The sequence below is a fragment of the Chiloscyllium plagiosum genome, unplaced genomic scaffold (assembly GCF_037043375.1).
Source record: "Chiloscyllium plagiosum isolate Xiang-an unplaced genomic scaffold, Cpla_swu_hap1 HiC_scaffold_32, whole genome shotgun sequence".
Classification (NCBI taxonomy): domain Eukaryota; kingdom Metazoa; phylum Chordata; class Chondrichthyes; order Orectolobiformes; family Hemiscylliidae; genus Chiloscyllium; species Chiloscyllium plagiosum.
In genome coordinates, this window is record NW_028270170.1 from 16,223,752 (window position 1) to 16,251,140 (window position 27,389).

Consider the following 27,389-nt stretch of genomic DNA (forward strand, 5'->3'; position numbering starts at 1 on the left):
TGGGAACATGACTAGCTGCATGTTTCCCTCCAAGCTGATCACCACCCAGACTTAAATACATGACTGTTCTTTCAGTGTCACTGAATCACAACCCTGGACCCCATCAGCATTAGGATTCTGGTACACTTGCATTACAGTTATTCATAAAGGGACCTCACTGTCACATTCCTAAAAGCAACCCAAGAAATGGACAAAATTGAAGCTGGCTCAGCCAGAGATTCATGCCCTGCGAGTAAAAAGAAAATCATGAACTTCCATCCCTTTAATCCATCGCCTAGAGTTTGTCATAGTAGGAAATCAACGTGATTTCAATGAATGAGATAGTTGGCTGAATGGCATCCCTCAAGCATAAGAATTAATTGTTAACAGTGACTGATCAAATTAAAAAGATAAATCCAGAGTAGTTAAGTACACAAACTATACTCTGCTAGACTGGAATCAAATATAATTGCCTGTGTTTGCAATTCAGTATGCTGAATGAGGGAAAATAGCTAAAATTTGCACTTAAAATTCAGGATCCTAGCTATTTCTTAACTTGCAAACTACTGTTAGATTAATAGTTAATCTGTTTTATGGTTTTAATTGAGGGAGGAAATGGTCAGAGCATCTCAATACCACCCCAAACAGTACTGATCACAGCTTTTAACACAAGATAACAGACAGAAGGGACTTTGATTTAACAATTCATCAGATACAGGACAGTTCCAAAAAAAAACATCACTGCACCAGTTATTCTCCGAAATCAACAGACCACCCAGTAAACTAGGCAACTGTCTAAGTGTGTGCTGCCAAAGACAAACTAATATTTACATGTCCAATTAAAGAACAACAATGTTACAATGTGAAATTATAACTCCTGGAAAAGAATTGGTGTTAGGGCTCAGTCAGCAAGTGATTTGTCACCTTTGGTACATTAAGCACCTGAAGTTATTTGCTGTAAAACCTTCAGTGCATTAATATCAACACACTTGTAATGTGAAGCATTCCTAATCAGTTGTAAAAACATATGTTGGCTCAAAAGAAATTAAAGACAACCATAAATTGGCACTTTACTGTTAAATGCTCATTCCCATACGATAATGGTGGCGGAGTGGTTAGCACAGTGCCAGGAACCTAGGTTTGATTCCAGTCCTGGGTGCTTGTGCAGACTTTGTAGGTTGACTTGTGTCTGCATCTGGGTTTCCCCCAGATGCTCTGGTTTCTGCCCAAAGATGTGCAGATTTGCTCGACTGGCCGTGGCAAATGTAGGGTTATGGGAAAAGGTGGGATACTCAGTTGTGCAGACTAGATGGACAGAATAGTACTATAGGGATTTTATGATTCAATTGCCCCAAATGCAAGAAGGTCCTTGGGCTTCTAAAAAAAATTATGTCCAAATGCTTATGGAAGTTAGTGGTCATTCAATGGATGCTATGTGAAACAATTTCACCTTCATACCAATACTAAAACTGGAAGTGCAAATTTAGAGTCAATGCTAGATGGCTAAAGCAAAACAACTTTCCCAATGGGTAGTTTCACACCACTGACTTGTTACTCCAAAACAGCAGAAATTCAGAGCCATAAAACCTGGTTTAAGAACATGACAGTCAACTAGATAAAATTTGAATAGCTTACTAAAAACCGATTCGGAAAGGCAAGGACTGATTAGGGATAGTCAACATGGCTTTGTGCATGGGAAATTGTGTCTCATGAGTTTTTCGAAAAAGTAACAAAGAGGATTGATGAGGGCAGAGCAGTGGATATGATCTACATGGACTCCAGTAAGGCATTCAACAAGGTCATCCATGGGAGACTGGTTAGCACGGTTAGATCTCATTGAACACAGGGAGGACTAGCCATTTGGATACAGAACTGGCTCGAAGGTAGAAGATATGGTGGTGGTGGTGGAGGGTTGTTTTTCAGACTGGGAGGCTTGTGACCAGGGGACCACCACAAGGGTGGGTGCTGGGACCACCACAAGGGTGGGTGCTGGGACCACCACAAGGGTGGGTGCTGGGACCACCACAAGGGTGGGTGCTGGGACCACCACAAGGGTGGGTGCTGGGACCACCACAAGGGTGGGTGCTGGGACCACCACAAGGGTGGGTGCTGGGACCACCACAAGGGTGGGTGCTGGGACCACCACAAGGGTGGGTGCTGGGACCACCACAAGGGTGGGTGCTGGGACCACCACAAGGGTGGGTGCTGGGACCACCACAAGGGTGGGTGCTGGGACCACCACAAGGGTGGGTGCTGGGACCACCACAAGGGTGGGTGCTGGGACCACCACAAGGGTGGGTGCTGGGACCACCACAAGGGTGGGTGCTGGGACCACCACAAGGGTGGGTGCTGGGACCACCACAAGGGTGGGTGCTGGGACCACCACAAGGGTGGGTGCTGGGACCACCACAAGGGTGGGTGCTGGGACCACCACAAGGGTGGGTGCTGGGACCACCACAAGGGTGGGTGCTGGGACCACCACAAGGGTGGGTGCTGGGACCACCACAAGGGTGGGTGCTGGGACCACCACAAGGGTGGGTGCTGGGACCACCACAAGGGTGGGTGCTGGGACCACCACAAGGGTGGGTGCTGGGACCACCACAAGGGTGGGTGCTGGGACCACCACAAGGGTGGGTGCTGGGACCACCACAAGGGTGGGTGCTGGGACCACCACAAGGGTGGGTGCTGGGACCACCACAAGGGTGGGTGCTGGGACCACCACAAGGGTGGGTGCTGGGACCACCACAAGGGTGGGTGCTGGGACCACCACAAGGGTGGGTGCTGGGACCACCACAAGGGTGGGTGCTGGGACCACCACAAGGGTGGGTGCTGGGACCACCACAAGGGTGGGTGCTGGGACCACCACAAGGGTGGGTGCTGGGACCACCACAAGGGTGGGTGCTGGGACCACCACAAGGGTGGGTGCTGGGACCACCACAAGGGTGGGTGCTGGGACCACCACAAGGGTGGGTGCTGGGACCACCACAAGGGTGGGTGCTGGGACCACCACAAGGGTGGGTGCTGGGACCACTACTTTTAGTCATTTATATTTGGATGTGAGCATATGAGGCATAGATAGTAAGTTTGCAGATGCCATCAAAATTGGAGGTGTAGTGGACAGCAAGGCTTACTTCAGATTAAAACAGGATCTTCAGATGGGCCAATGGGCTGAGTGGTAGATGAAGTTTAATTTAGATAAGTGAAAGGTGCTGCATTTTGGGAAAGCAAATCTTAGCAGGACTTGTACACTTAATGGTAAGGTCCTAGGGAGTGTTGCTGGACAAAGATCTTGGAATGCAGGTTCATAGTTCCTTGAAAGTGGAGTCCCAGGTAGATAGGATAGTAAAGGCAGTGTTTGGCATGCTTTTCTTTATTGGTCAGAGTATTGAGTACAGGAGTTGGGAGGTCATGTTGCAGCTGTACAGGACATCGATTAGGCCACTGTTGGAATATTGCATTCAATTCTGGTCTCTTTCCAATCGGAAGGATGCTTTGAAACTTGAAAGGGGTTCAGAAAAGATTTAAGGAAGTTGCCAGGGTTGGAGGATTTGAGCTATAGGGAGTGGTTGAATAGGCTGGGATGTTTTCCCTGGAGTGAAGGTTGAAGGGTGGCCTCAGGTTTATAAAATCATGAGGGGTATGGATAGGATAAATAGACTAAGTTTTTTTCCCCCTGGGGTGGGGGAGTTCAGAGCTAGAGGGCATAGATTTAGGGTGAGAGCAAAAATATAAAAAGGGACCAAATGGGCAATCTTTTCACAAAGAGAGTGGTGCATGTATGGAATGACTGCCAGAGCAAGTGGAGGGGGCTGGTACAATTACAACATTTAAGAGGCATCTGGATATAAACAGGAAGGATTTAGACAGATATGGGCCAAGTTCTGGCAAATGGGACTAGATTAGGTTGGGATATCTGGGTGACATGGATGAGTTAGGCCAAAGGGTCTGTTTCTGTGCTGTACATCTCTACAACTCTATGGCCTTGCAGTAACGTTCACTCACCTCCAATTGTGCTTTCCTGGAATTCATGAAACTGCCCTTTCACAAAGCGCAACACAAGACTGGATTTCCCGACTGCTGACTCGCCCAGGAGAACCAACTTAAATTGACAGATTTTGTTTCCAGTGGCTGGTCCATTGGATCGAGCCGCGCCTGCCCGACTCGCCATGGCCTAAAGTGCAGAGACCCAGAACCTTTCCAAGTTGTAACAGCAGGAGCAGTGCCAAACAAGCAACTCTCACCAAGTTCAGAACTGTAAAAGACATACAAAAACATGTTAAGCTATCATAGGAAAAGTGTCAGCTATATTTCCACCATCTCAAATTGTAATATCACAGCATGAAGCCAGACAGGTCCAAACCAAATGTTAGCCACTCATTTAAAATGCATTGAGGATGAAGATCTGAATTTAAAACAGTCATGAAGGGAGGAACAAAAGTACTGTTTCAATTCCAAAGTGTCATATTAGATTCAAAACACAAACTGTTTCTCTCCATATATGCTACAAGACTAGAATTTCTCCAACATTTTTATTACTTGCTACTTGTCATTTCAAAGATTAGCTCTCCACCATGCTTCAAACTAATTGAGATGTTGAGAGATTATAGCATGCTCATAAATGCAAGTTATTTTGATTTGTATATTCTGGGATAATTTCAATCTGACTGAAATTGATTTATAGGCTGTTGATAGCACCGTGTGACATGATGTAAGCTCTTCAGTTCATTCAAGATTCTACTTTCCAAATAATTCTTATATTAAAAACAGCGATCAGAGATGGTAAACACAAATCCAACAACTGCTCCAATTAACACTAGATCACCAGGGACATTATTCTTTGAACTGGACTAGGGTCCATTATTCATGATAGCAGAAATCTGTTGAGAAATGACAACCATTTGGAGAGCACAACAAAAGCATAGCCACAATAATGTAACATGCCATCTATAAGAGGCTCGCGCAAGGCAAGGAGTATACATTGAAATAAAATCCAACTGGGTGCAGGGAAAACTAATATAGGCAAACATTGGAGTGGAATTTTTTTTAGGAAACGGGAGAAGGATATTGCAAGAGGATGGGGCCTTTTAAGAAAAAAGGCGGAAAAAGGATAACCGAGCACCTAAAGCAGGTGTGGTCATTCACAGAATTGAGAAGTAGAGTGTTTGCAAGCCTAAATGTTACCTACATTAACTGAAATTAAGCTTTATAATCCAGAGATAAATCTTCAAAGACCTCAAAAAGACTACATACCATGTCTGTGTCATAGGTTAATACAGGCATAATTAGAATGATCTAACAGCCACAAAGTGTCTAACCCATTGGTTAGACTCCCAATTTATCAAAACAAAAGTGATTAAGCACTGACTGTATAGGGTAGAAGCCTTGCATATCAACAAATAACCATTTTCTCTTCAATCAATACGAACAAGATTTCTTTGCAATCAATGCAGTTCACAGCAAAGGCAGAAGAAGCCTTTTGACTAATTTATAGCTCTCCGAACAAAAATAAATAGACCCAAGTCATACAATAAAAACAAAATGGAGAAACTCAGCTGGCCAGGCAGCACATGTACAGTGGAGAAAGTCACTTCAGAACTGAACAGGGCTGAAAAGGAAATTGAGAGACAGTGGGGGTAAGATAAGCAGAGACTGTTACTGGGAGTTGTGTTACAGTTGAAGAGTCGGTATTAGTGGTTATAGATAGTACTATTAATGCTTATCGCTAAGTAAAAACAAGACAAGACTTTTCCACCCCTCTTCAGTTTCAAAACAGAACTCGTTGGTCTTTCTCCACAAATGCAATCAGACCAGAGTTTCTTCAGCACTTTGCATTTTAGATCTTCAGCATCTGCACTACTTTGCTATTACTTATCCAAAAATCATGAAAATTGCCCCACTTCACTGAGAAAAGCACTGAATAGGCTTGCAATGACTGTAGGGTCATGGTTTTCCTCAAGCTGCTACATACATTATCACAGTTGCACCCAAAAGTCATTGACTAGTCACATCACTACACTGACTTGCTGAAAGATTCAACCAGGTAAAATATTATGTACAGTTTAAAAGCAACTGTCGGGAGTTGGATTGGTTTTGGAAGTAACTGAACATTTCAAAAATTTACTTGCACATGGCTGATTTGCGCTCCATTTTGAGCAAGTATGGGCACGGAAAAGACAAATGGGTACCAGAATATTAAGGTTATAGATTTAAGATTCTTGCAGGCTGCATTCAGAGATTTAGGAGTGTCAATTACTTTAAACCAAATTCCAAGATAGTTAATATATTCCATTCCATGCATTGGTCTCCCTGAGTAACTTATATGGTTGAAATGAACCATTGTCCCTGGAACAATTTAAAATTACATGCGCACTTTAAATGCAAGTGTTATGCATAGTACAGCTGGATTTCTCAGTTGCAGTCATTGCTACAGCATAAACATTTTGTTCAGGTACATGCTAGGGCAAGGATACCAATTTCAGTTTACAGCTCAACTGTTCTATCCTAAATAGGTTAATGTCACCCCATGCACCAATTCAATTTGAACCATTTACTTCTAAAAAACTGTCAAGAAATAAAAAGTTAATCTAAATCCCACAGGAAACATTAGGATCCTGGAGAAACTAGAGTTGTGTTTCATTTTGTGATGATACTTTATTGTCAGTTACCTTCTGTCTCAAAATTGACAGGCTGGCAAACAATTGCAAGACATCCAATTACAGTAGCTCCAGTTTAGTGGACTTGCAATATGGCAAGCTTCAATTGGAAGAGGGAGTGACAAAGATTAGATTCAAAGAAATTCCTCAAAAATAAAAGGGAAAATTTAAATAATTCAGAGCCTCTATTGAGGCCACTTATTTAAACAAATACAACCACCAAATTTTCAGAGTGCCAAATAAACAAAAGTGGGAGGTTTTAAATGGAGAACAAATGTTTGCTAGGATATCTGAAAACAAACACCAAAACACTTTAACCCATCTATTAAGAGGGACAAGTGATAGGGAGTTTGTCTGATAATGAGACAATGGTCAACTCACTCCTGGGAGACTTTGCATATCAAAATTTAAATGATCTGGCCACAATTAGTCAGCATCATGTAATCAAAGTGAACCCCAAAGGGATTGACCAGCAATGTGTTTAGTGTGTGAACAGTAGCAGATCTAATTTGGATGGCTGCCAAAGTAGACTAGTTGGTAATATCACCAATGCCAGTTACAATAAGAATGAAGTGCAAAGCCTTTGCGTGTATTTGAATTGGAGAGATTGTGTCGTAGCAAAACTGAACTATTCTTCCCTGCATATTTCTGAATAAAACTGGTCAAACTAACAGTTGGGTGGCCTGAGAGAACTGGTGAAGCTTCTACCATTCTCAAATGCCTCAACTGAAGAACAATATGTATGATTCAATACTGAATATGCGCACATTCTGAAAGCAGTCCATATTTTATACCTGAACCCTGGGCTGGAGGATATAGTCTGTAAAAAAACATGGATGAATCCAGCATCAATAAGACAGCACAAATTTGTAATATATCTGTCAAAAGTGATTTAATGGAATCTTAGAAAAGCTTTGTTCAGTTCTAGCTCCCTGCAGACTAACTTGGTTAATCTGACTCACCCACCTTTTCCCCTAGTTCTGCAAATCTCCTCAATGACCTAACTCCCTTGTGAAACCCATGAATGAATCTCAGCTCTGAGGAGTCATTTAGACTCAAAATGTTAGCTTGCTGTCTCTCCATGTGTGCTGCCTGATTGAAAGCAAAAATGCTGGAGTTCACCAGTCAGTGAATCTACCAGCTTCTTTTTTGTTGTCCCTTAGAATGAGGCTAATGCATGCCATGGAGTTACAGACTAATGGGAGGGCAGAGCTGGAGCAGGGTCGGTAAGAGACAGCCTGAAGTAAAGACTAAGGAAAATATAACAATGCAGTCAATCGTACACCTTAGAGACTTCTTGCTCTTGTTCAGCTTTCAAAGTCAGCTGTAGCAGAGTGATGCAGGGTCCATCATGGGACAACTCTTTCCAGTAGGTGAGGTCAAAGCCAATCTTCTTTGAGCAGAATGTTTTCGGGCTGTGAAACCAATGTCTTGTGATTTTGAACCATTCACTAACAGGGAGTAGAGCATTTGGGATTAAATGCTGGCCTGAAGAGGTCTAGTGTACAGTTGCTACATGATATGGTTGCCTCAATATACAGGAAAATAAGCATCCTGAGGATGTTCAGTCATGCAGTGATCCATTGAGGTAATGGAAAGGATCTTCTGTAAGGAGCACTGACAGTAAAGTCTCTACCTCTGATATTAGCCTCTAACCATTTCTCTAACTTAACACTGTCACCTTTGGAACTTGTGCCATTCACCTTAATGGCAAAGGCTGGGCATATACTGGATGGTTACAAACCAGTGGGCCACCTGATTAGAGAAAATGGAATCAGCTGGTGTCAGATTTTAAAACGGATAGCAAATTAAGCATTGATTGTGTAATGAATTTGCAGTATTCAAGTTGATTACATTTACTGCTCTTCAAATTGTAGTCAGATAACCCTTTTCAACATACTTGTGTATTTCATTTCAAATGGTCGCAAAACAATCCAATTGGTGCAGGAAGGAAACTCAGGTTGGTGACTGGAGGTGTAGGTTGCAAAGCAGGATTTCAAGTGGGAAGGGCTGCAGCAAAACAAGGGGATTAAGAGGGAATTTCAGAGTTTAGATGTAAGACATTCCTACCCACAAATTAAAGACAAAACTACAGAATCTGCCCTTGAAATGCAATTGTTTAAGTGTGAAAAGTGTACAAACGCTCTCTCAAAAAGGGGAAGCTATCATCAGACTATAAAGGCACACTGATTAACTGGGATGTTAGTTTAACTTATACAGTCAGACAGTGTACTGTCTGCAGCACGTTGTCTTTATAACAACCATTGCTTAATCTCATTCATTCAAACATAGAAAAATCAGAATGAAATGGTGTTTTGTTATCAATTGGGTTGACATTTAAAAATGGCCCTCGAGTACAATTGTATAGAACACTTGTACACAGAATACCTCTGCTGACAATGGCATTAAAAGCAGTCTAAGACCTCGTCACAGGCAGGTTATGCTGCCATTTACACTGAAATGGGTCAGCTGTACATAATAGGTTATCTATGGTTTCAACGACTTATTTAGGCAAAAGCATTTAGAGAAGCCAAGAAAAAACAAAAATTACTAGAGATTCTTCTTCTGAAGTCCAAAGCAATGCTGATTTTTGACTCCCCCTCCCCACCTCAGTTCCAGCTGAGATGGATTTACGCACTCCAGACTTCATAATTAGTGAAGCAAAGTTTATATGCTGCTTGATTTGAACCTGCACAATATTGCCTGCACAGCTCAACCGCCCAAACATTTGAAACTGACTCAAGCATGCTTACTTCAGCACTGCTATTTCAGGAATAATTTATGAATTGTTGAAGCTGTCATAATGATTCATCCCCAGGCTACATCATTATGGAAGGTCACTTACAGTATTCTAAACATCACACCATAAGTTACTGTGATTTTGACCCTACACCTTCCTAGGCTTGGTTCAGGGACAGGTTGTAGAGTTTACTGCTAAAATTTCACAATGGAGTTATTCTCATTTGGAACCTTTCCAGTGGCATAGTTCTGACAATTGCCATCACTTCATAATTGAACAAGCTCCAAGAGAAAGTTACTGAAATGTTATTTTAGTTCTACTCAGATCCCATCTGAAGAACATTTCCCTTCGTTTTTATTTCAGATTTCCAACATTCACATGTGGTTTAAGTTATGTTCACATTGACAACACTATCCAACCCACTGGTACAGATACTGCAATGAATTCCAATTGAGTGCCTAACCTGTGGTTTTAAAAACCACCACTGGCAGATCAGACAGCACAATGTCTCAACTGAGTTTGTCACCAATACACAGTTATTGCAGTCACTTCCAGGCCATGTAGCACATGCAGTGAGACAGTCATTAAAAAAGACCACAAACAAAATAACTGTCACAAGCTCAAAAAAACCCACTTTCTGAAAGGAGTTCAGGCAAGATGCTTATAACTGTCTAGGAAATTATTAGCAATAGCATCAACTGTAGTCTTAGAAACATACAAAAGAAATAGGCATTCAGTTCTTCAAGCCTGCTCCACCACTGGATGATCATAGCAGATCATTGAATTCAATAGCTGGTTTCTGCTTTTCCAATATCCTTTCATCCCTTTAGCCCCAAGTAAAATTTCCAACTCCTCCTTGAAAATTACCATTAGACTTTGATTGCTCTCATAGCGAATTCCACAAGCTCCCCAACACTGAAGAAATCTCTGGATCTCAGTATCAAATGGTTTTGCACCATATCCTTAGACTTACCCACCATCAGGAACATCCTTCTTGCACCTGCCATGGTTTAGTACTGTGAGAAACCTATAAAATGTTCAGAGATCCCAGCAAATATAATCCCAGCTGATACATCAATTCCACCATCCTAGCAATCAAATCAGGTAAACCTTCATTGCATTCTGTAGCAAGAGCATCTCTCTATCAAAAAAAAAGGACGAAAACTCTTAGAGGTGTGGGGTCTCACCAAGGCACTGATAATTAAAGCTAGACATTCCTGCTCCTGTACTTATCTTTTCATTATTGAAGCAAACATACCACTTGTTGCACCTGTATGGTTACTTCAGTAACTGGTGTATGAGAACACCAAAGTCTCTTGTTCATTATCAGCTAGCTATAAATTGAGTTAATCTGACTTCCTGCTTTTGTTTCCAAAGTGGATACTCTCACATTTGTCCATATTATACTAAATCTGCCATACACTAGCCCACTTAGTTTGTCAAAAATCACAAACATTTCAGCATTCTCCTCACAGCTCACTGTCCCACCAATCTTTGTCATTTGCAGATTTTAGATGGAACTAAATATAACATCTCAGTCACAAAATGGAGTGGGAATAGCTAGTGTCCTAGGATTGTTCCCTACAGTACTCCAACCATCACATTTATAGGTGCGTTGTTACCTGATGTCTGTCTGCCAGCCAGATATCTATCCATCGCAATACACTAACCCAAATACCATCTACTTCAATTTTACACAAATCTCTTACGCAGGACTTATTGAAACCCTTCTGAAAACCCAAATAACCACATCACTGGCTCCCCTTCAACTCAGTTACATTCTCAAATTCGGATTCTGCCAAATCCTGCCACGGATTTCCAAATGCTCACCTACAAATTCTTATAAAACGGACTCCAGCAATTTTTTCACTGTCAAGCTGACTATCAATAATTCTCACCTCTTAAACAGAGTTACATTAGCTACTTCCACTCTAAAGGAATAGTTTGAGTGTATACAATATTGGAAGATGAACACCAGTGCATTCTGCAGCTCCAGGGCCATTTCCTTAAGTACTATGGGAGGTGCATTATCACGGCCTTGGGATTCAATTGTCTTTAATACTAATTTCCCCAACACAATTTCCCTCCTCATTATGATTTCCTTTAGTTCCTCAATTACTATACCTTGTTTCCCCCCCTCCAACATTTCTGGTACATTATCTACATCTGTGAACAAAGAACCAAACCGTCTGTGCCCAAGCTATGCCTGTCTCTTTGTTGGCTATGTAGAACAGTTGATCTTCCGTAATTACACCGGCACCACTCCCCACCTCTTCCTCCGCTACATTGATGACTGCATTGGCGCCACCTCGTGCTCCCCTGAGGAGGTTGAGCAATTCATCAACTTCACCAACACATTCCACCCGGACCTTAAATTTACCTGGACCATCTCTGACACATCCCTCCCCTTCCTGGACCTCTCCATCTCCATTAATGATGATCGACTTGACACTGACATTTTTTACAAACCCACCGACTCCCACAGCTACCTGGATTACACCTCTTCCCACCCTATCTCTTGCAAAAATGCCATCCCGTATTCCCAATTCCTCCACCTCTGCTGTATCTGCTCCCAGGAGGACCAGTTCCACCACAGAACACACCAGATGGCCTCCTTCTTTAGAGACCGCAATTTCCCTTCCCACGTGGTTAAAGATGCCCTCCAAAGCATCTCATCCACATCCCACACCTCCGCCCTCAGACCCCACCCCTCCAACCGTAACAAGGACAGAACACCCCTGGTGCTCACCTCCCACCCTACAAACCTTCGCATAAACCAAATCATCCGCCGACATTTCTGCCACCTCCAAAAAGACCCCACCACCAGGGATATATTTCCCTCCTCACCCCTTTCCACCTTCCGCAAAGACCGTTCCCTCCATGACTACCTGATCAGGTCCACGCCCCCCCTACGACCCACACTCCCATCCTGGCACTTTCCCCGGCCACCGCAGGAACTGTAAAACCTGTGCCCACACCTCCTTCCTCACCTCTATCCAAGGCCCTAAAGGAGCCTTCCACATCCAAAGTTTTACCTGCACATCCACTAATATCATTTATTGTATCCGTTGCTCCCGATACATTGGGGAGACTGGGCGCCTCCTAGCAGAGCGCTTTAGGGAATATCTCCGAGACACCCACACCAATCAACCACACTGCCCTGTGGCCCAACATTTCAACTCGCCCTCCCACTCTGCCGAGGACATGGAGGCCCTGGGCCTCCTTCACCGCCGCTCCCTCACCACCAGACGCCTGGAGGAAGAACGCCTCATCTTCCGCCTCGGAACACTTCAACCCCAGGGCATCAATGTGGACTTCAACAGCTTCATTTCCCCTTCCCCCACCTCATCCTAGTTTCAAACTTCCAGCTCAGCACTGTACCCATGACTTGTCCAGACTTGTCCGACCTGCCTAGCTCCTTTTCCACCAATCCACTCCACTCTCTCCTCCCTGACCTATCACCTTCATCTCTTCCCCCACTCACCCATTGTACTCTATGTTACTCTCTCCCCACCCCCACCCTCCCCTAGCTTATCTCTCCACGCTTCAAGCTCACTGCCTTTATTACTGATGAAGGGCTTTTGCCCCATACGTCAATTTCGCTGCTCGTTGGATGCTGCCTGAACTGCTGTGCTCTTCCAGCACCACAGATCCAGAATCTGGTTTCCAGCATCTGCAGTCATTGTTTTTACCTTGTCTACTTGATTAGCCATTTTTGTTTCCCTTTATGATCAGATACTGGCAATTTTATGAGGAACCCACATTTGTCTTCACATACTTATGAAAACTTTTCTATGTAGTTTCTATATGCCCCACAAGAGGCTGGTACTACAACATTGAAAAGGCATTTGGATGGGAATATAAATAGGAAGGGTTTGGAGGGATATAAGTCGGGTGCTGGCAGGTGGGACTAGATTGGGTTGAGATATATGGTCGGCATGGACCGGTTGGTTTGTTTCCATGCTGTACATCTATGACAATCTTACTAGTGTGCTCTACTTTCCCTTTCTTAATCAGTCCTTATGTCCTCCTTTACAGAATTCTAAACTACTTCCACTCAGGTTGTTTTTTTCTGGCCAATCTAATACTAACTCATGCTCCAGATACCTTTACTTTTGCACAAGTCAGTATTAAGCAACTGCTACAGTTCATCCATGCATTTTTTGCATGTTCACCATTGTTACTTAAAGGAATGACAGTGGGAAGGCATTCTCTAATCTTGATGCTGCCAATTCACACCGCATACCATTTTAGTTTCTTCTATTTAGATTCAGGACAGAGTTGCTGATAACTCTCCATCTTGACTCCATATTATGGTCATTCTTCAAGATCCACAATAAATAGGCTGCTAATTACTCATTGTTCCTGTACAATTTGGACAGCCTGTTCTTGAATTAGTTCCTCTATTTTGATCCGGAAAACTATCCAGCACAGATTGCAAGAATTCCTCCTCCATGGCATTCCTAATTTGATCTGTCCAAACTGGAAGGCAACTCACCACCACCTTCAAATCAGGGACTGAATGCTGGCTAGCCAGTGAAGCCCACGAGCGAATAAAAAAGATTAAAAGCCATTCAAAGCTTTTCTTTACTGCGTGCATCTCTAGTTTCTTAATACCATTCCCAACATCACTCCTATATTGTGGTCTGCACACAACCTCCATTAATGTTGTGCATTTTCTCAAAACGACAACACATGGACTTCAATAATGCGGACCTTTGAGAGCAAAAGTTGTATGGCTATATTGTTTCCAGAATGCTCACTAAATTGATACAAATACTGTTCACTTATTAAAATGAGGAACAAATTATCACCAGCCAATGAAAAACCAGGAGTTAGTCTGTTTAAACAAAATGGGTTTAGTTACATTGCAGGAAGTCTCTAAAATTCACAGTTATTTTGAAACATGGTAAAATCACCTAACTCAGTCTTGTCATAAAGGCAGTGCCAGAAATCAAAATTAACCCCATTCTTCCACAAATAACTGGTTTGACTATAATTGTCAAGGGTGCTAGATGTGACAAGGCGAAATCCCCAAATGCCTTTTCCTCATGCTTTAAGCACTGAAATACTGAATGCAGTTTTGCAGCTAATGGCACACCAGATGTCTTGTCCAAATTTCAGCAGGCAAGTTGCTAATGAGCTATTTTACATTAGTAAAATAGACAAGCTCAATTTTGCCCTAAAATGTTCAGAGATGCCACGTACATCAGGAATCACTAGGGTGTTTAAAAATCAATGGAAAACTAGTGAAATTTCACTCTCCTTTGGGACATTAAACTACAACCAGCACAGACTGGCACCAGCGTGATCAAATAATAAAACTAGAACCCTCCTAAATTTGGACTCAGTATTTTCAGGATGGAGGTAGCTGAAAAGGCAACTTTACATATCAGACGAGGTCAAAGCAGCATGGTTGGTTGCAAAGTGCAAAATCACCATGGGGATACATATTGAAACAAGGCAGTAAAAATTCCCAGTTAATGCCAGATCTGTGCAGCACAAGATCAGGTCACATGGAAGTGGAATGCTACCAATAGTGGTATTGAAAGCAGACATTAATAAGGAAAGTTATCTACACTTTTTGCCAGAATTGATTAAGTTTCAGAACAGCAATGTTGTTCCTAATCACTTCAAGGAAAAAGTCTTGAGATGCACAGCATCTCAAGTGTGAAAAACTGTCAGATACCAGAGCGCTAATGCCTATGAAAGATACCTCAGTAAAAATCTCCACCTTCAAGAAGGAAACCAAAGATAGAGAATAGCAAAAAGCCACGAGAAAGGCTTGAAAAAATTTTTCAACTTCACAACAGCACACACTAAGTAATACAGTCAAAACTACTCACATTAAGAATTTATCCTACTTATTTTTATTTCTTTAGATATAGAAGCTTCAGGTAAAGTTTGAACATGAATTTAAGTTTCAACAACAAACACTGGCAAATATAAATTCACCAGGATCCAAGATACATTCTTGGCAGTTAAAGCAATTGCAGAAATGTTTCAATAACTTATGAATCATTTGTATAAATTATGGTCCACAAATGCTCAAATGGTTGGGTCAAATTAAATTTATATTGCATTTCTATCCACTTATCCAAGGATGTTTGCTCTCCTGTGCTATGCATGTTTATCCACTGTTCATTTCTCTTCGGCAATGAACAGTTCAATTCTAAAGAGGGGGTCTGATTAAGTAGATCCTCTCAATTGTAGATTGGATGAAAAGGTGACCAACCTCCATTCGTGAAGGTGAAAGCTGCAAAAGACTGATTAAACAAGTACCAAATTGACTTGATGACTACCATTAAGAACACCCAACTTCTATACATATGCGATCACACCTGAGAACATAGTACAGGTATAGCACCTCAAATCCAATTATCTGAGAGTTGGAAACTAAAACGGATGCAAAAAATTCTCACCGACTGAATTTAAAATGCCACTTACCTGGACAATCCACTGTACTGACAGCGATGTTCCAGACTAACTGTTTATTCTCGGCTTGGTGCACCGTTCTACTTCACAAAACGAGTATCCAACAAACTACCCACAGTTCAACTGAAGTCTGCAAGTACAGCATGGAAATCCAAAATTGTCTCAAGGGTGCCAGATGTGAGATACCATACTTGCAGTCAAAAGGCTGTTTACAATAATGCTAATGACAATCAAGCATTTCAAATCCAAGGAAACAATGCAAACATCAAATTGGTTAGCTCAACCAATCCCTTCTGTACCCATTATAAATGCAGCAGTCAATTGAAGTGGAATTATCCTTTCAAGGAAAGACAAATGACTAAAGAAAAAGTGTGCAGAGCATGGAAGAACACTACTCCACTTTAGACTGTTTTGCCATTCAATGAGATCAGTTTTTTTTTTAAGATTAGATTACTTACAATGTGGAAACAGGCCCTTCAGCCCAACAAGTCCACACCAACCCTCCGAAGAGCAACCCACAGGCAATTTAGCATGGACAATTCACCTAACCTGCACATTTTTTTGGACTGTGGGAAGAAACCGGAGCACCCAGAGGAAACCCACACAGACACTGGGAGAATGTACAAACTCCACACAGACAGTTGCCTGAGATGGGAATTGAACCCAGGTCTCTGGCGCTGTGAGGCAGCAGTGCTAATCACTGTCTGTGAACCCAACTCCAGACACTTGCCTTGGCCCTGACTTCATAGCTTTTGTTTACAAAAACCTTCACCTCTTGTTAAAACTTGAATTTAGTAGCTATTAACAGGGATGGATAACTGATCAATACAATTTATGCAAATACTTACAGCAACAGTTGTCAAATCCAGGGACTTTCAGAGTATTTTTTAATTTAAAAAATTACCAGAAGAGTTTCCACTATAACCTTCCAGATGCCAAACCCCCAGCCCAATGATTGGACCAAGAAAATAGAATGCTTTCACCACGATTAAGTGAACCAAAAACACCATTATTCAAAATTAGTTGCTATACAATGTCACAACTTTTCAACCATCAATTGTGCAAAGATATAGTATGACCATGGTAGAGGTTACTGACTGCATTAAAACTAACTAACTGAATGCCATCTTTTCCTCACACCACAGAACCAGCTTTTCATGGGTCAAGTTACTGAATTCCTGATAAAGTACAAGCCTCAGCATTTTTTTTTAGGAACATTACAAAACACAAAGGAAAGCAAATAATTTAGTGTGACCCAGCTTCCTTAAACAGTAGTGGGCCATAATAATGCTAATACAGATGGTTCGACTTTTGCACTGTGCCATTTCCACATCAGACAGTCAATACAATACTTCATTAAAAAGATGAAAGATTAAATAAGCTCAAGAAATTAACCAAGAGCATTTTTCAGATTGGGGGGGGGGGGGGGGGGGAAAGAGAAGAAAAATATTTGATGGCTGTCATCATTTTAACCAAATGCACATTTGCTCCAAGCAAGCTTCCTCTTTGTGCGCTGGACAGGGTCAAGAAAATAAATAAAATGTTTCTTTAAAATTCAATCTTTCTGCATAGATAGAAAACAATAGCTGGCTGATAAAAAAGAAGAGTGAAGAGAAGGGCAAAAAGACAAACTTGCATGCGGTATGGATTTCTCCCATAACGAACTACAGCAGAGGATTTGAGGTTTTCATCAGGTCAACTTAAAGTGAAATTTCACTTTCAGCTTCTGAAGTAATTTAATGTCAATTAAAATAATTTGTGAAATGCTATGAGTGACATTTTGTCTTGATCTACAACTTTGCAGGCTGGTTATTTACAAAGTGCTCAAGAGGGCCAGAGAGCAGGGGGGAAGGAGTGTGGAGAAAGAAGAGGGGGTTGGGGGCGGGGTGAGAAGGTAAGTTTTATAACAACAACTGTATTAACTGCCTGCTGTTATCATTCAGGAACCTCAAATTTACAGTATAATGCATGCAAACATTTTCCACTAGCATTCAAGAGTTGAAAGAATTTGTGAATGATTGCAAGGTGTAGTTGGAACTAGTCTAATCACATTGAGAGCGCAAAGAACGAGTTCCCAACTTATCTGGACACCTGCTGAGACAATGCACAGCTGGTGGACAGGGGCAGAGTGTGCAGGGGTTATACCAGGACAGGTTCAAAATGGACCAGCTGGTGTTTGCCAGACTCTAGTGCTAATTCTTGCATACATTATGATCCCCACAAAGACCATTATCTAAAACAGAGATTACCAATCCAGCCAACTGAAGTGATTTGTTAACATTCATTTTCATAACCTTTACTTCAACAAGCGAAACCAAAATGAACAAGCAAACTGTGGATTAGTAGTTATACATTACACTTTAAATAGCCAACACAAAGATAGCTCTCGCTGATTTACAGCCTGTCCCCTCAATAGGTATGACATCCTGGAAAGCCACAAATTTCTGGCCTGCTCTCCTTTTGGATTCAGTTTACATTTTGCTAGAAACCAAGGTTGCTGCTTGATGTCCCAGAAGTCTGAGGTCAAAGCTCAGAATCCACCATCGTTGATCCCTTTTCCTAGAAACCTGAAGCCTTGGTTGCTGTTTATGCAAGGGACTGCAAAAAAGTACAGACTTTGAAGCTAAAATTGGTGCAGACAAAAGCTCATGCAGTATATATTGTTAGTAGGTGGCTTGCCACTGAACAGCCATGGAGGGGGACACAGATAGAAATAAAGAGAAAAATAGGTGGGGAAGGAGGAAGTTTTTTTTGCTTCTGATTTTACCCACCCCTCCATATGTTGAGCTGTAATGTGAACCAATCTAGAAGCAAGGTATGCATTTCATGCCTCCACTGCTCTTTTGCAACCAAAAACTACATGACAGCAAGTTGCATAAACTGAACATCTGGATTTGCCCCATAGCATCCACATAGAAAGGTTATGAAATACCTACACAATGAATGTTGCCTTCAAAGCAGCTGTTGGCAAATGCAGAAATATGAGCATTTTTGATAGTTCAGTTTGAACTACAAACTGACAACTCAATTGAAGATACACTAACACCACCTCCATGGTACAGCATACTAGAATTCCAGTGAACTATATCATTAAACCATTAATATTTTGGATCACTTCAATTTCCAATTTCCCTTTTGGGAAAGAATAAATGAGTCACAAGATCCTCCACAGTTTCTGACAGTATTTCTATTCCACATTGCCAAAAGGGATCAAGCTAGCAACAATTGGAACAGTGTTGCAATTATAATGCCTGTCCAGAACCAGAGGCAATTAATTCAGTTTGTTATCCATAAATTTGGAAAAGCAATGCGAGAGAAAAGCAGAGACAAGCTCTTAAGAATATACTTTAAGAATGTGCTTCAGGTAACAACACAACTGGCCTTGCTTTCTTTAAAGCATCAAGTCAATCATGTAATGAGAGCTAATGAAAAACCTTTGTTTTCTCGTGCTACTTCCTTAAAAGTGTGGGGATATGCATATTAGCATTTCCAGAGAATAATGAACCAGTTTTTTCCTTTGAGACACAATGTCAAAGGAAACTTCCATCTACAGCTAACAGTCTGAGAACTAATAAACTACAAGCCCATTTGACCCAAATTCTAGAAATATAAGCAAGAGCAACTTGCAGAAAACATTTTTAACTGCAAAAATGTGCTATGCTTCAAGTGTTACTGCATACTGGAAAAACGTGAATCTTCAACAGCATTTTTCCCAATTACATTTTTGTTAGAGAGCTGCATTATGTGCATACAAAGATTAAAAGGTAAAACCAAGATATGATAGTCCAACTGGGCCATAGGGCAGCTTGCTTTGAGAAAGAAATGGTAGTTTAACCTGGTTACAATAACTCAAACAGGAGCTTTAGGGGAGTCCTTCATGTTACCCTCAACTGATACAGGAATTGAACTCATGCTGTTGGTATCAGTCTGCATTGCAAATCTAGCCCACTGATAAGCACTGACATGCAATCTTTGAAGAACTGGTTAAATTGCTAAACATGTTTCTTGCTACCCACTACAATATATGTAACCAAGCAGTTCTCTAAATTTGGACCATTTTACATGTATGCTGCAGATCCATTGCTAATTTCAGTCAAAATAAAGTTTAGCATTTTAAAAAAGCAGATTCCTTATGTTTTTAGAACATTTTTTGGTTGAAGGATGTGTGTATGTGGAAGTGTGCACATAGGTGACAAAGGAGGAGGAACATTTATCATATTTGAAAAGCGATGCAATTAAAAATCAAACCAAAAAACCACCCATTTGATCAGGCCTGACAGATTGAAACCATATTTAACAGTTGACCAAGTCATGTAGAACATAACTGATTCTGGTATCAGGCTGTGTCAGAATCTTCAAGTTGTTAAATCAGACTATATTTAAAAAACAAAGGAGGGCAACGTCAAAAAATCAGATATTGCTCAGTACAATCCATGAACTAAGAACTTTCAGTTTTTCATTAACAACTGACACTACAAGCAACATCATGATCAGACTTAAACCAACTTGTAGGTGCTAGTGAATTTATTTTTAGGCAAAATATTGCTGCTTTTAAGTCAGATCATAATGTAAATATTTAAAACATTTTGGAGTTAGGCAGGTCTTAAATGTATGCAGTTAGCATATTATAGCTGCACCAAAGTGCATACAACATTGTCAAGAACTAGGTTTTATGCGCTATTGCAATCCAACCACTTTTGCTGTAAACTGCAAGGATGAACAGGATAAGACTGTACTTTGTCAGTCTGCATTCTGAGACTAGATGCCCAACTGTGCAGGTAGTCGTTAGGCAGGCAGAGGGGAATTACTGGTATTTATTGATTTGTACTTCAGGATGCTTTAATACCATCAAGCATTAAAAGGTATTGTGGAATTTTCATAGTTCAGTCGTAAAACAAAACCTTGCCTCTTTAAACTCAAAGCTAGCTTGCACTGATAGAAAACATCATTCTGTTGGCAAATGGCATCTTATAAATGCAATTAGGTGGTCCTGCTCCAAAACACAATTGGACCCCAAATGGAAATTCCACTTAAGACCAGGGAAGATGGTTGGGAGAAACAAACAAGGGATTCTTCTTGGATAATGTCAGAGACACAGTAGTATAGGGAGGTTTACTCTGCTTTTGCCAATATTGAGACTGGGAGGGTGAAAATTTAACCATCTCTGAATTGCTACAAACATTAGTACATCTCTCAATTCATGCAGACATAGCAAGTGTAGGTACAGGTGTGCACCAAGCAGAATCTACCTTCCTGCTTAACATTTCTTACAAACTATGTCAAATGCCATTAAAATGCACATTTTGTAACAAGCATTGAGACAGCTTAATCCTACATACATCCCAAGTTTATACAAAGTCTGATCATTCAATGACTAGCACAATACTTATGACTTGGCAAATTTTTGAACTTTATCGAAATCAATCCATAAAACCTTGAAGCAAGCACCATAAATGATACCCAAGAGAAAAAAAAAGTGCTGCTGCATTGGGGGGGGGGGGGGGGGGGGGGGGGGTGGGAAGAGAAGAGACGGAATGCATTAGGATATTAGATAAATCAATGAAACGAGAAAACATTCCTCCCTACCCTCAAGCTATACCTGGGCCATGCTCACTGTTTCCACTTCCTGGTGGAACAGGAGTGATAGAAAAAGAAACCATTTTAGCAAGCTAACCAACTGAGTTTTAGAAAAGATGCTCAAAAGGTCAATAGTAAAATGAATGGAAGCAAAGGAACCAAACAGCACTATCTACAGCAGCTGATGAAAGCGTTCCACTTGACTAAATCCAGATATAAAACTCAGGAAAGTTGGGGAAATTGAAGTAATGCAAGAGAAATTCATGAAGAAAGCAAGGGCGTAGGGTGCAAATCAGAAGGGAGCATGAACGATTCATGATCAGGTCTTCAGCTGTAACATCAAAACTCTAAATATGATCCCTTATAACTCACCCAAAACATTCATAAAAATCAACAGTTTTCCAAGATATGATAAAAAGATCTAAGTTGATAAAATTTGACAAAATTTGACAGATCTGTTGATGGAAGTAAAAATTTAAAACGTCAAGGTGACTCTTAAAGAGGAAAATGGTAGGAGCCACTGAAGTGACCCAAGAATTAATGGAGAAATAAAAGCCAGAATGACCAGAGGTGCTTTAAGAGACAGTAGTTCCAAGAGAACAAATTTGTCACCCATCAGTCATTCAACTAAATTTCAACACCAAAATAACTGTCTCTGCACCAGGAACGCTACTCCCAAGGTATCACTAATAGGTGTGTGGGGAGGCAAGCAAAGTTGACAAAAGGCTAAAAATATCCTCGATGCTGCCTGAATTGCTGTGCTGTTCCAGCACCACTAATCCAGAATAAAAATATACACAGCCTGGCCTGCTGTGTTTTTCCAGCACCATATTTTTTCAACTCTGGTCTCCAGCATCTGCAGTCCTCACTTTCTCCTAAAAATATACACAGTCATGTGCTAAATACTAACACTAGCAAAAGAAAATGTTGCAAAATTTGAATGATTCACATTTTCACTCAAGAATAATGCAACAGTATTGTTTATAAGCGGAAAATATGGGAAAGGAAGAGGTTGTGCTTTTCCTTCTGTTCTTGGATGTAGACATTTCCATCCCTCATTTCTGATGGATTTATATCATTATGTTTCTAACAAGGAGTATGCAAGCCATTTATACATGCAGGATCACTACCACTTTTACTTACATAACAGTTGTAAGTACACACTACACAAGTTACATAAAGGGAAGCAATATAGATTCCCTTCTCTATAAGAAAGCTGAGGAAAGGGGGACAGGGATAAAATGAACCTTAGATTCATTTTTAGTAGCAATTCACAAAGCAATTCGTTGAATTACAGAATCTCTCAGCATAGGAAGCTGTCACAGCCTATTCTGCCTGTACCAGATTTTAAAGATCTGTCCAATTTCTGAATCTCATCCTAAACCTAAATTACTAAAACCAGCTTTCAGCATCCTCAGGTGGTAAATTACACATCAAGTTTAGTGGAGGAGAGAGACATCTCTCTACTCTCAGTCTTTTACGACTTATTTTAAAGTGAATACTGACCATCCTGTTAAATTTCTCAGAGACCAACCCATAAATTTTCACTAGCATGACTGAAAACCACCTTAACCATCTAAAAGCAAAATATTCACTTCTCTAATCCTACACAACTGAAGTCCTTCATCTTTGGCACAATTGTCAAATGCAGCCCGGAAACAGATTTGCCTTTTCAAATCCATTGCACAAGAAAATTTTTAAAAATTGAATAAAAGCAAAAAGAAAAAGTTGAGACACAAATTCAGTGAAGAACTCAAATGAGCCTGCCCACTAAGGCTAATGCACATAAACTTTTCTATTTTCCAGTCTTAACAGTATCAGGTTCTGGACATCAGTACAAAAAGCTATTCGTTCTTGAAAAAACAAACTACTGGATTCACCTTTCAGCACTTCCTTCTGTATCGCAGTTTTAGATTAGAATCAAGGACACCTGCAATGCTGAACTCTCAAGTTTTTCAATCCAAATCGAGACTATTTCCTGCTACAACTTTCAAAGACATTTTAAAATAGACAATTGGAATCCAGAGTAAAGAAATTCAAATAAAATATTAAAAACTATTCACATTGAGTAACTAGGAAGAACAGTTTGTTAAATCAATTGATACAGCCTCAAGCCAATCAAAAGAAATAGTATTCTCCTGACATGCAAAATTTGACTAAGACAGCTACACTTGAGATTTTATCCTACTTCTAGCCATTTAACAATGCATAACACTGAAGTGATAGAGGTACCAGTTTGTAACTTTACACTGGCTCAGTAAAAAAATACAATATTAAAAAGGTTTAAAGGCTGTTAAAAGTTGATTCAAAATTAGTGCAGGTAATGCTTTTCAGAACTTGAAAGGAATTCACCAGCATCTGTGGGATATTTGTAAACCTGGTTCTTGACTGAATAAATGCCAGCAATAAAAGGGATCTAACTGTACTGTGCTCTGATGTTTTGAGTATTCCAGTAAAATCCCAAGCAATGGAATTTAGCATTTTCAATACACATTGGACCCAATTTATTCATGCAATACTTAGAATACATGGACATATTTTGTTTTTGTTTCATTTTGGATGCTGGAAATTGAATTGTGGATTGGTGGTCCTTTGCTAATTCAAAATAGACTACACTAGTGCAAATATCCTGGAAAGGGAGAACTGTATAATTCTACAACAGAAGGGGGACACTTTTCTGGATATATAGAATAATAGACCAAATAGAATTGACTTGTAAATACAATTAAAAAGGATCTCTATAACTGTAGACTTTTTGAAACATTACTACAATTTACATTCTACATTTTAAAAGAATGCTACACAAAATGGGGCTACATCTACACAGCTATAGGTAAAAAAGTAAACAGTCTCTTTCCACATCTAGGTATCCCATGCTATCACTGAGAAAGCAGTATTTCCAAGTATCTTAGCTACAATTCAGCAAACTTTGTTGCTTTTACAAATTCCCAAGACAATGAAACGCACATAGTACAAACTCCAGTGAATGTAGCGATTAAACCCCAAGACAATTGTTTCTGAGAAATGCACATTGCTAGAAAAATTGCTAGTAAGGCATGACTTGGGGGTGGGGGGGGGGGGGGGGGGGGGAAGAGAGGGAGTGGGAAGGGGGTGGCGGCAATCAAGAGGCAATAATATTGAGAAAAAAATGGCTTTTACATACTTCAAGAAAGGCAGATTTAAATTCACAACATTAAAAGCAGAATTCTGATATTGGGCTGTCGTCATTAAAACACTAATTCAAAGACAAGGAGAGAAAGAGAAGCAAAGTGGGAGTCAAACAAGTAGCTAAGTTAAAGAAATTGATTACTTCCGACTGCAAAAGAAAAGTTTACAAAACGCACTTAAAGCTTTGCACTGTGCCCCCGATTTGTTTCGCAATAAATTCCTTATAAAACAGCTGACTCAGTACATGGTTTACTCATTCCTGTTGTTGCCCATGAACTTGTAAAGTGACCAATTTTAACAACTCCAAAGTCGAAACCTAAAAGAAACGAACGAAAACCAGGAACAACGTACAGTTGAACGCTCTCAAGTTGAACCCAATCTCTCTGCCCGTAATGTTTATTTAAAAGTTCTCCCCTCGCCAACAAGGATTACACTCTCACTGTTAAAGTTCTCACTGAGGGGGTTGGAGTGGGATTAGATTATATGGAGGTTGATAAGGGGGGGGGGCAGATAAACTTGGCCCGACTCTGGCAGCGGACACACCGACATTTACCTCAGGACGACTCAACAACCTCGACTTTCGCCTCCCTTTAAAGCCATAAAAACGGATACTCACTTGGCAGGACTGCAAAGCAGAGGCGATGCGTCCAATATCCCCCCCTTCCCTTCCCTTCGACTTTTACTTCACTTCTCCCCGCTGCCGCCCCGCTTCTGACTTAAAAAGAAAACACCAGGCCCAAACCTCGGCCTACACTTCCGCTTTCACATGTCCGACCCGCCCAACTCACGCACCTCCGGACCTGCGCAAACAGCGCGGTGGGCGGATCTCAGATTGACATCAGGCTCGACCAATAGACGCTGAATAGGGTGAGGTCCGGCCGGCCAATGGCACCGCGCCGCCTGCCCGAAGATGGACCAATCAGAACGTTGCCCATTGCATGCGGTAGTTGTGGACCCAAGTCTTTGGGCACCTGGGACTACAATACCCAGGGCGCAGGGGCAGGCAGCCTGACCAGGTTCCCTTGACAGTGTTTGACAGTGCACTGTTAGGGTACTCTGCGTTTGCACAGTTAAAAATCACACAACACCAGCTTGTAGTCCAATAGGTTTATTCAGAAGTACTACCTTTTGGAGCGCTGCCCCTTACCTCAGGTAACTACTCCTGTTGGACTATAACCTGGTTTGAAAGGTGTAGTGCTGGAAAAGCGCAGCATCCGAGGAGCAGGAGAATCGACGTTTCGGGCATAAGCCCTTCTTCAGGAATGAGGCTTCTTCCCGACCTCTCCGCCCCCACCCCCTCACCTCACCTCCTTCCACCTATCGTATTTCCAGCGCCCCTCCCCCAAATTTACCCCCCACCTTTTATCTCAGCCCGCTTGGCACACCAGCCTCATTCCTGAATAAGGGCTTATGCCCGAAACGTCGATTCTCCTGCTCCTCGGATGCTGCCTGGCCTGCTGCGCTTTTCCAGCACCACACTTTTCAACTCTGGTCTCCAGCATCTGCAGTCCTCACTTTCTCCTCCCGGACTATAACCTGGTGTTGTGTGATTTTTAACGCCCACCCCAGTCCAACACCAGCACCTCCAAATCATGACTTAGTGACCATAGCATTCTGAGTTGGGACTTGAACTTTCTAGCCCAGTGGGATAAAATAATAAAGATCACAAGACCCCCAATAACTACGCGTATATGTGTGTGTGTGTGTTTACACATAGAAAAGTTATTTCAAATCTTTTCTAAACCTTTAATGATTATAGGATCGCCAGAGGTACTGCACGGAAGACTACTTGGCCCATTTGAGCCTCTGCACCAGCACTTTACCTTTTACCCACAGCCCTGAACATCCTTCCTTCACTGATCCTGATGTGATTCCCTTTGAATGCCTCAATCGAGTCCACTCCACCACGTTCTCAGGGAATACATTCTAGACCCTAACCATTAACTGTGTAAAAATAACATTCCTTGTATTGCCATTACTTCTTTTCCATCAACTATTTTCAATCAATATCTTCTGGCTTGGTATCCTTAAACTGAGGGGAATAGTATCTCCCTAATTACCTTTTCCTAACTCTTTGATTTTGAATAACTAACAATTCTCCAAGTTAAAGCTCATTTGTAAAACATAAGAATTAGGGGCAGGCTATTTAGCCCCTTGAGCCTGTCTTGCTAGCAAGTTTTGAGAAAAGTTTGTCGCTTGAGGTTGAGTTCTGGATGTAAGTTTGCTTGCTGAGCTGGAAGGATGGACTCACTTGTCCATCAAAAATCTTCCTATCTCAGCTTTGAATATATGAAAGAACCCAGTCTCCATTGCTGAGAATTTGACAGACTTTTGACCTTCTTAAAGATAATTTTTTTTTTATCTTAGCCTTCAAGAGGGGACCCTTATTTTTAAATGATATCCCAATTGGGGTGAATTGAATCAAAGAATGGTTACATAAACAAACGTGTGTTATTAGGCTTGGTAAGCCCATGATGGCCCTCTGGAAATGCAATTGCTTTTTATTCATTCATAGGATGTAGTTAGTCTTGGCTTGGCAAGCATTCATTGCCCATCCTTAGTTGCCTTTCAAAGGGTGGTAGTGAGCTTCATTTTTGAACAGTCAGTAATGCAGCTGAAGTCACCACTTTCTGTGTAGAATTTAAATTAATCTTACTCCCTTCAATTTCTCTCTGAATCCCATTTTAGTTTAAGAGCTATTAGACAAAAAAGAATCTCAAGCAATGGCACAAATATTGCCTCAGCCACTTATTATTTATTTCCATTCACAATCCCAAAGTTTATTTTCATTTTTTTTACTGTTAAACAAAATAATTCAGCCCTCAGTGTTCAAGGTA

At 41.2% G+C, this 27,389-nt stretch overlaps 1 protein-coding gene across 1 annotated transcript in view; it reads right to left on the reverse strand.

Moving 5' to 3' along the window:
• Positions 1–25,303, reverse strand: part of LOC122539848 (ras-related protein Rab-5C) — a 47,138-nt gene extending 21,835 nt beyond the window's left edge. Inside the window, exons 1-2 of the mRNA XM_043674962.2 lie at positions 25,169–25,303; positions 3,982–4,231 (exon numbers count right to left, since the gene is read on the reverse strand). Of these exons, the coding sequence (XP_043530897.1) occupies positions 3,982–4,147 (166 nt within the window). The 5' untranslated portion in view covers positions 4,148–4,231; positions 25,169–25,303. The remainder of the gene's footprint in view (positions 1–3,981; positions 4,232–25,168) is intronic.
• Positions 25,304–27,389: the final 2,086 nt, after the last annotated feature.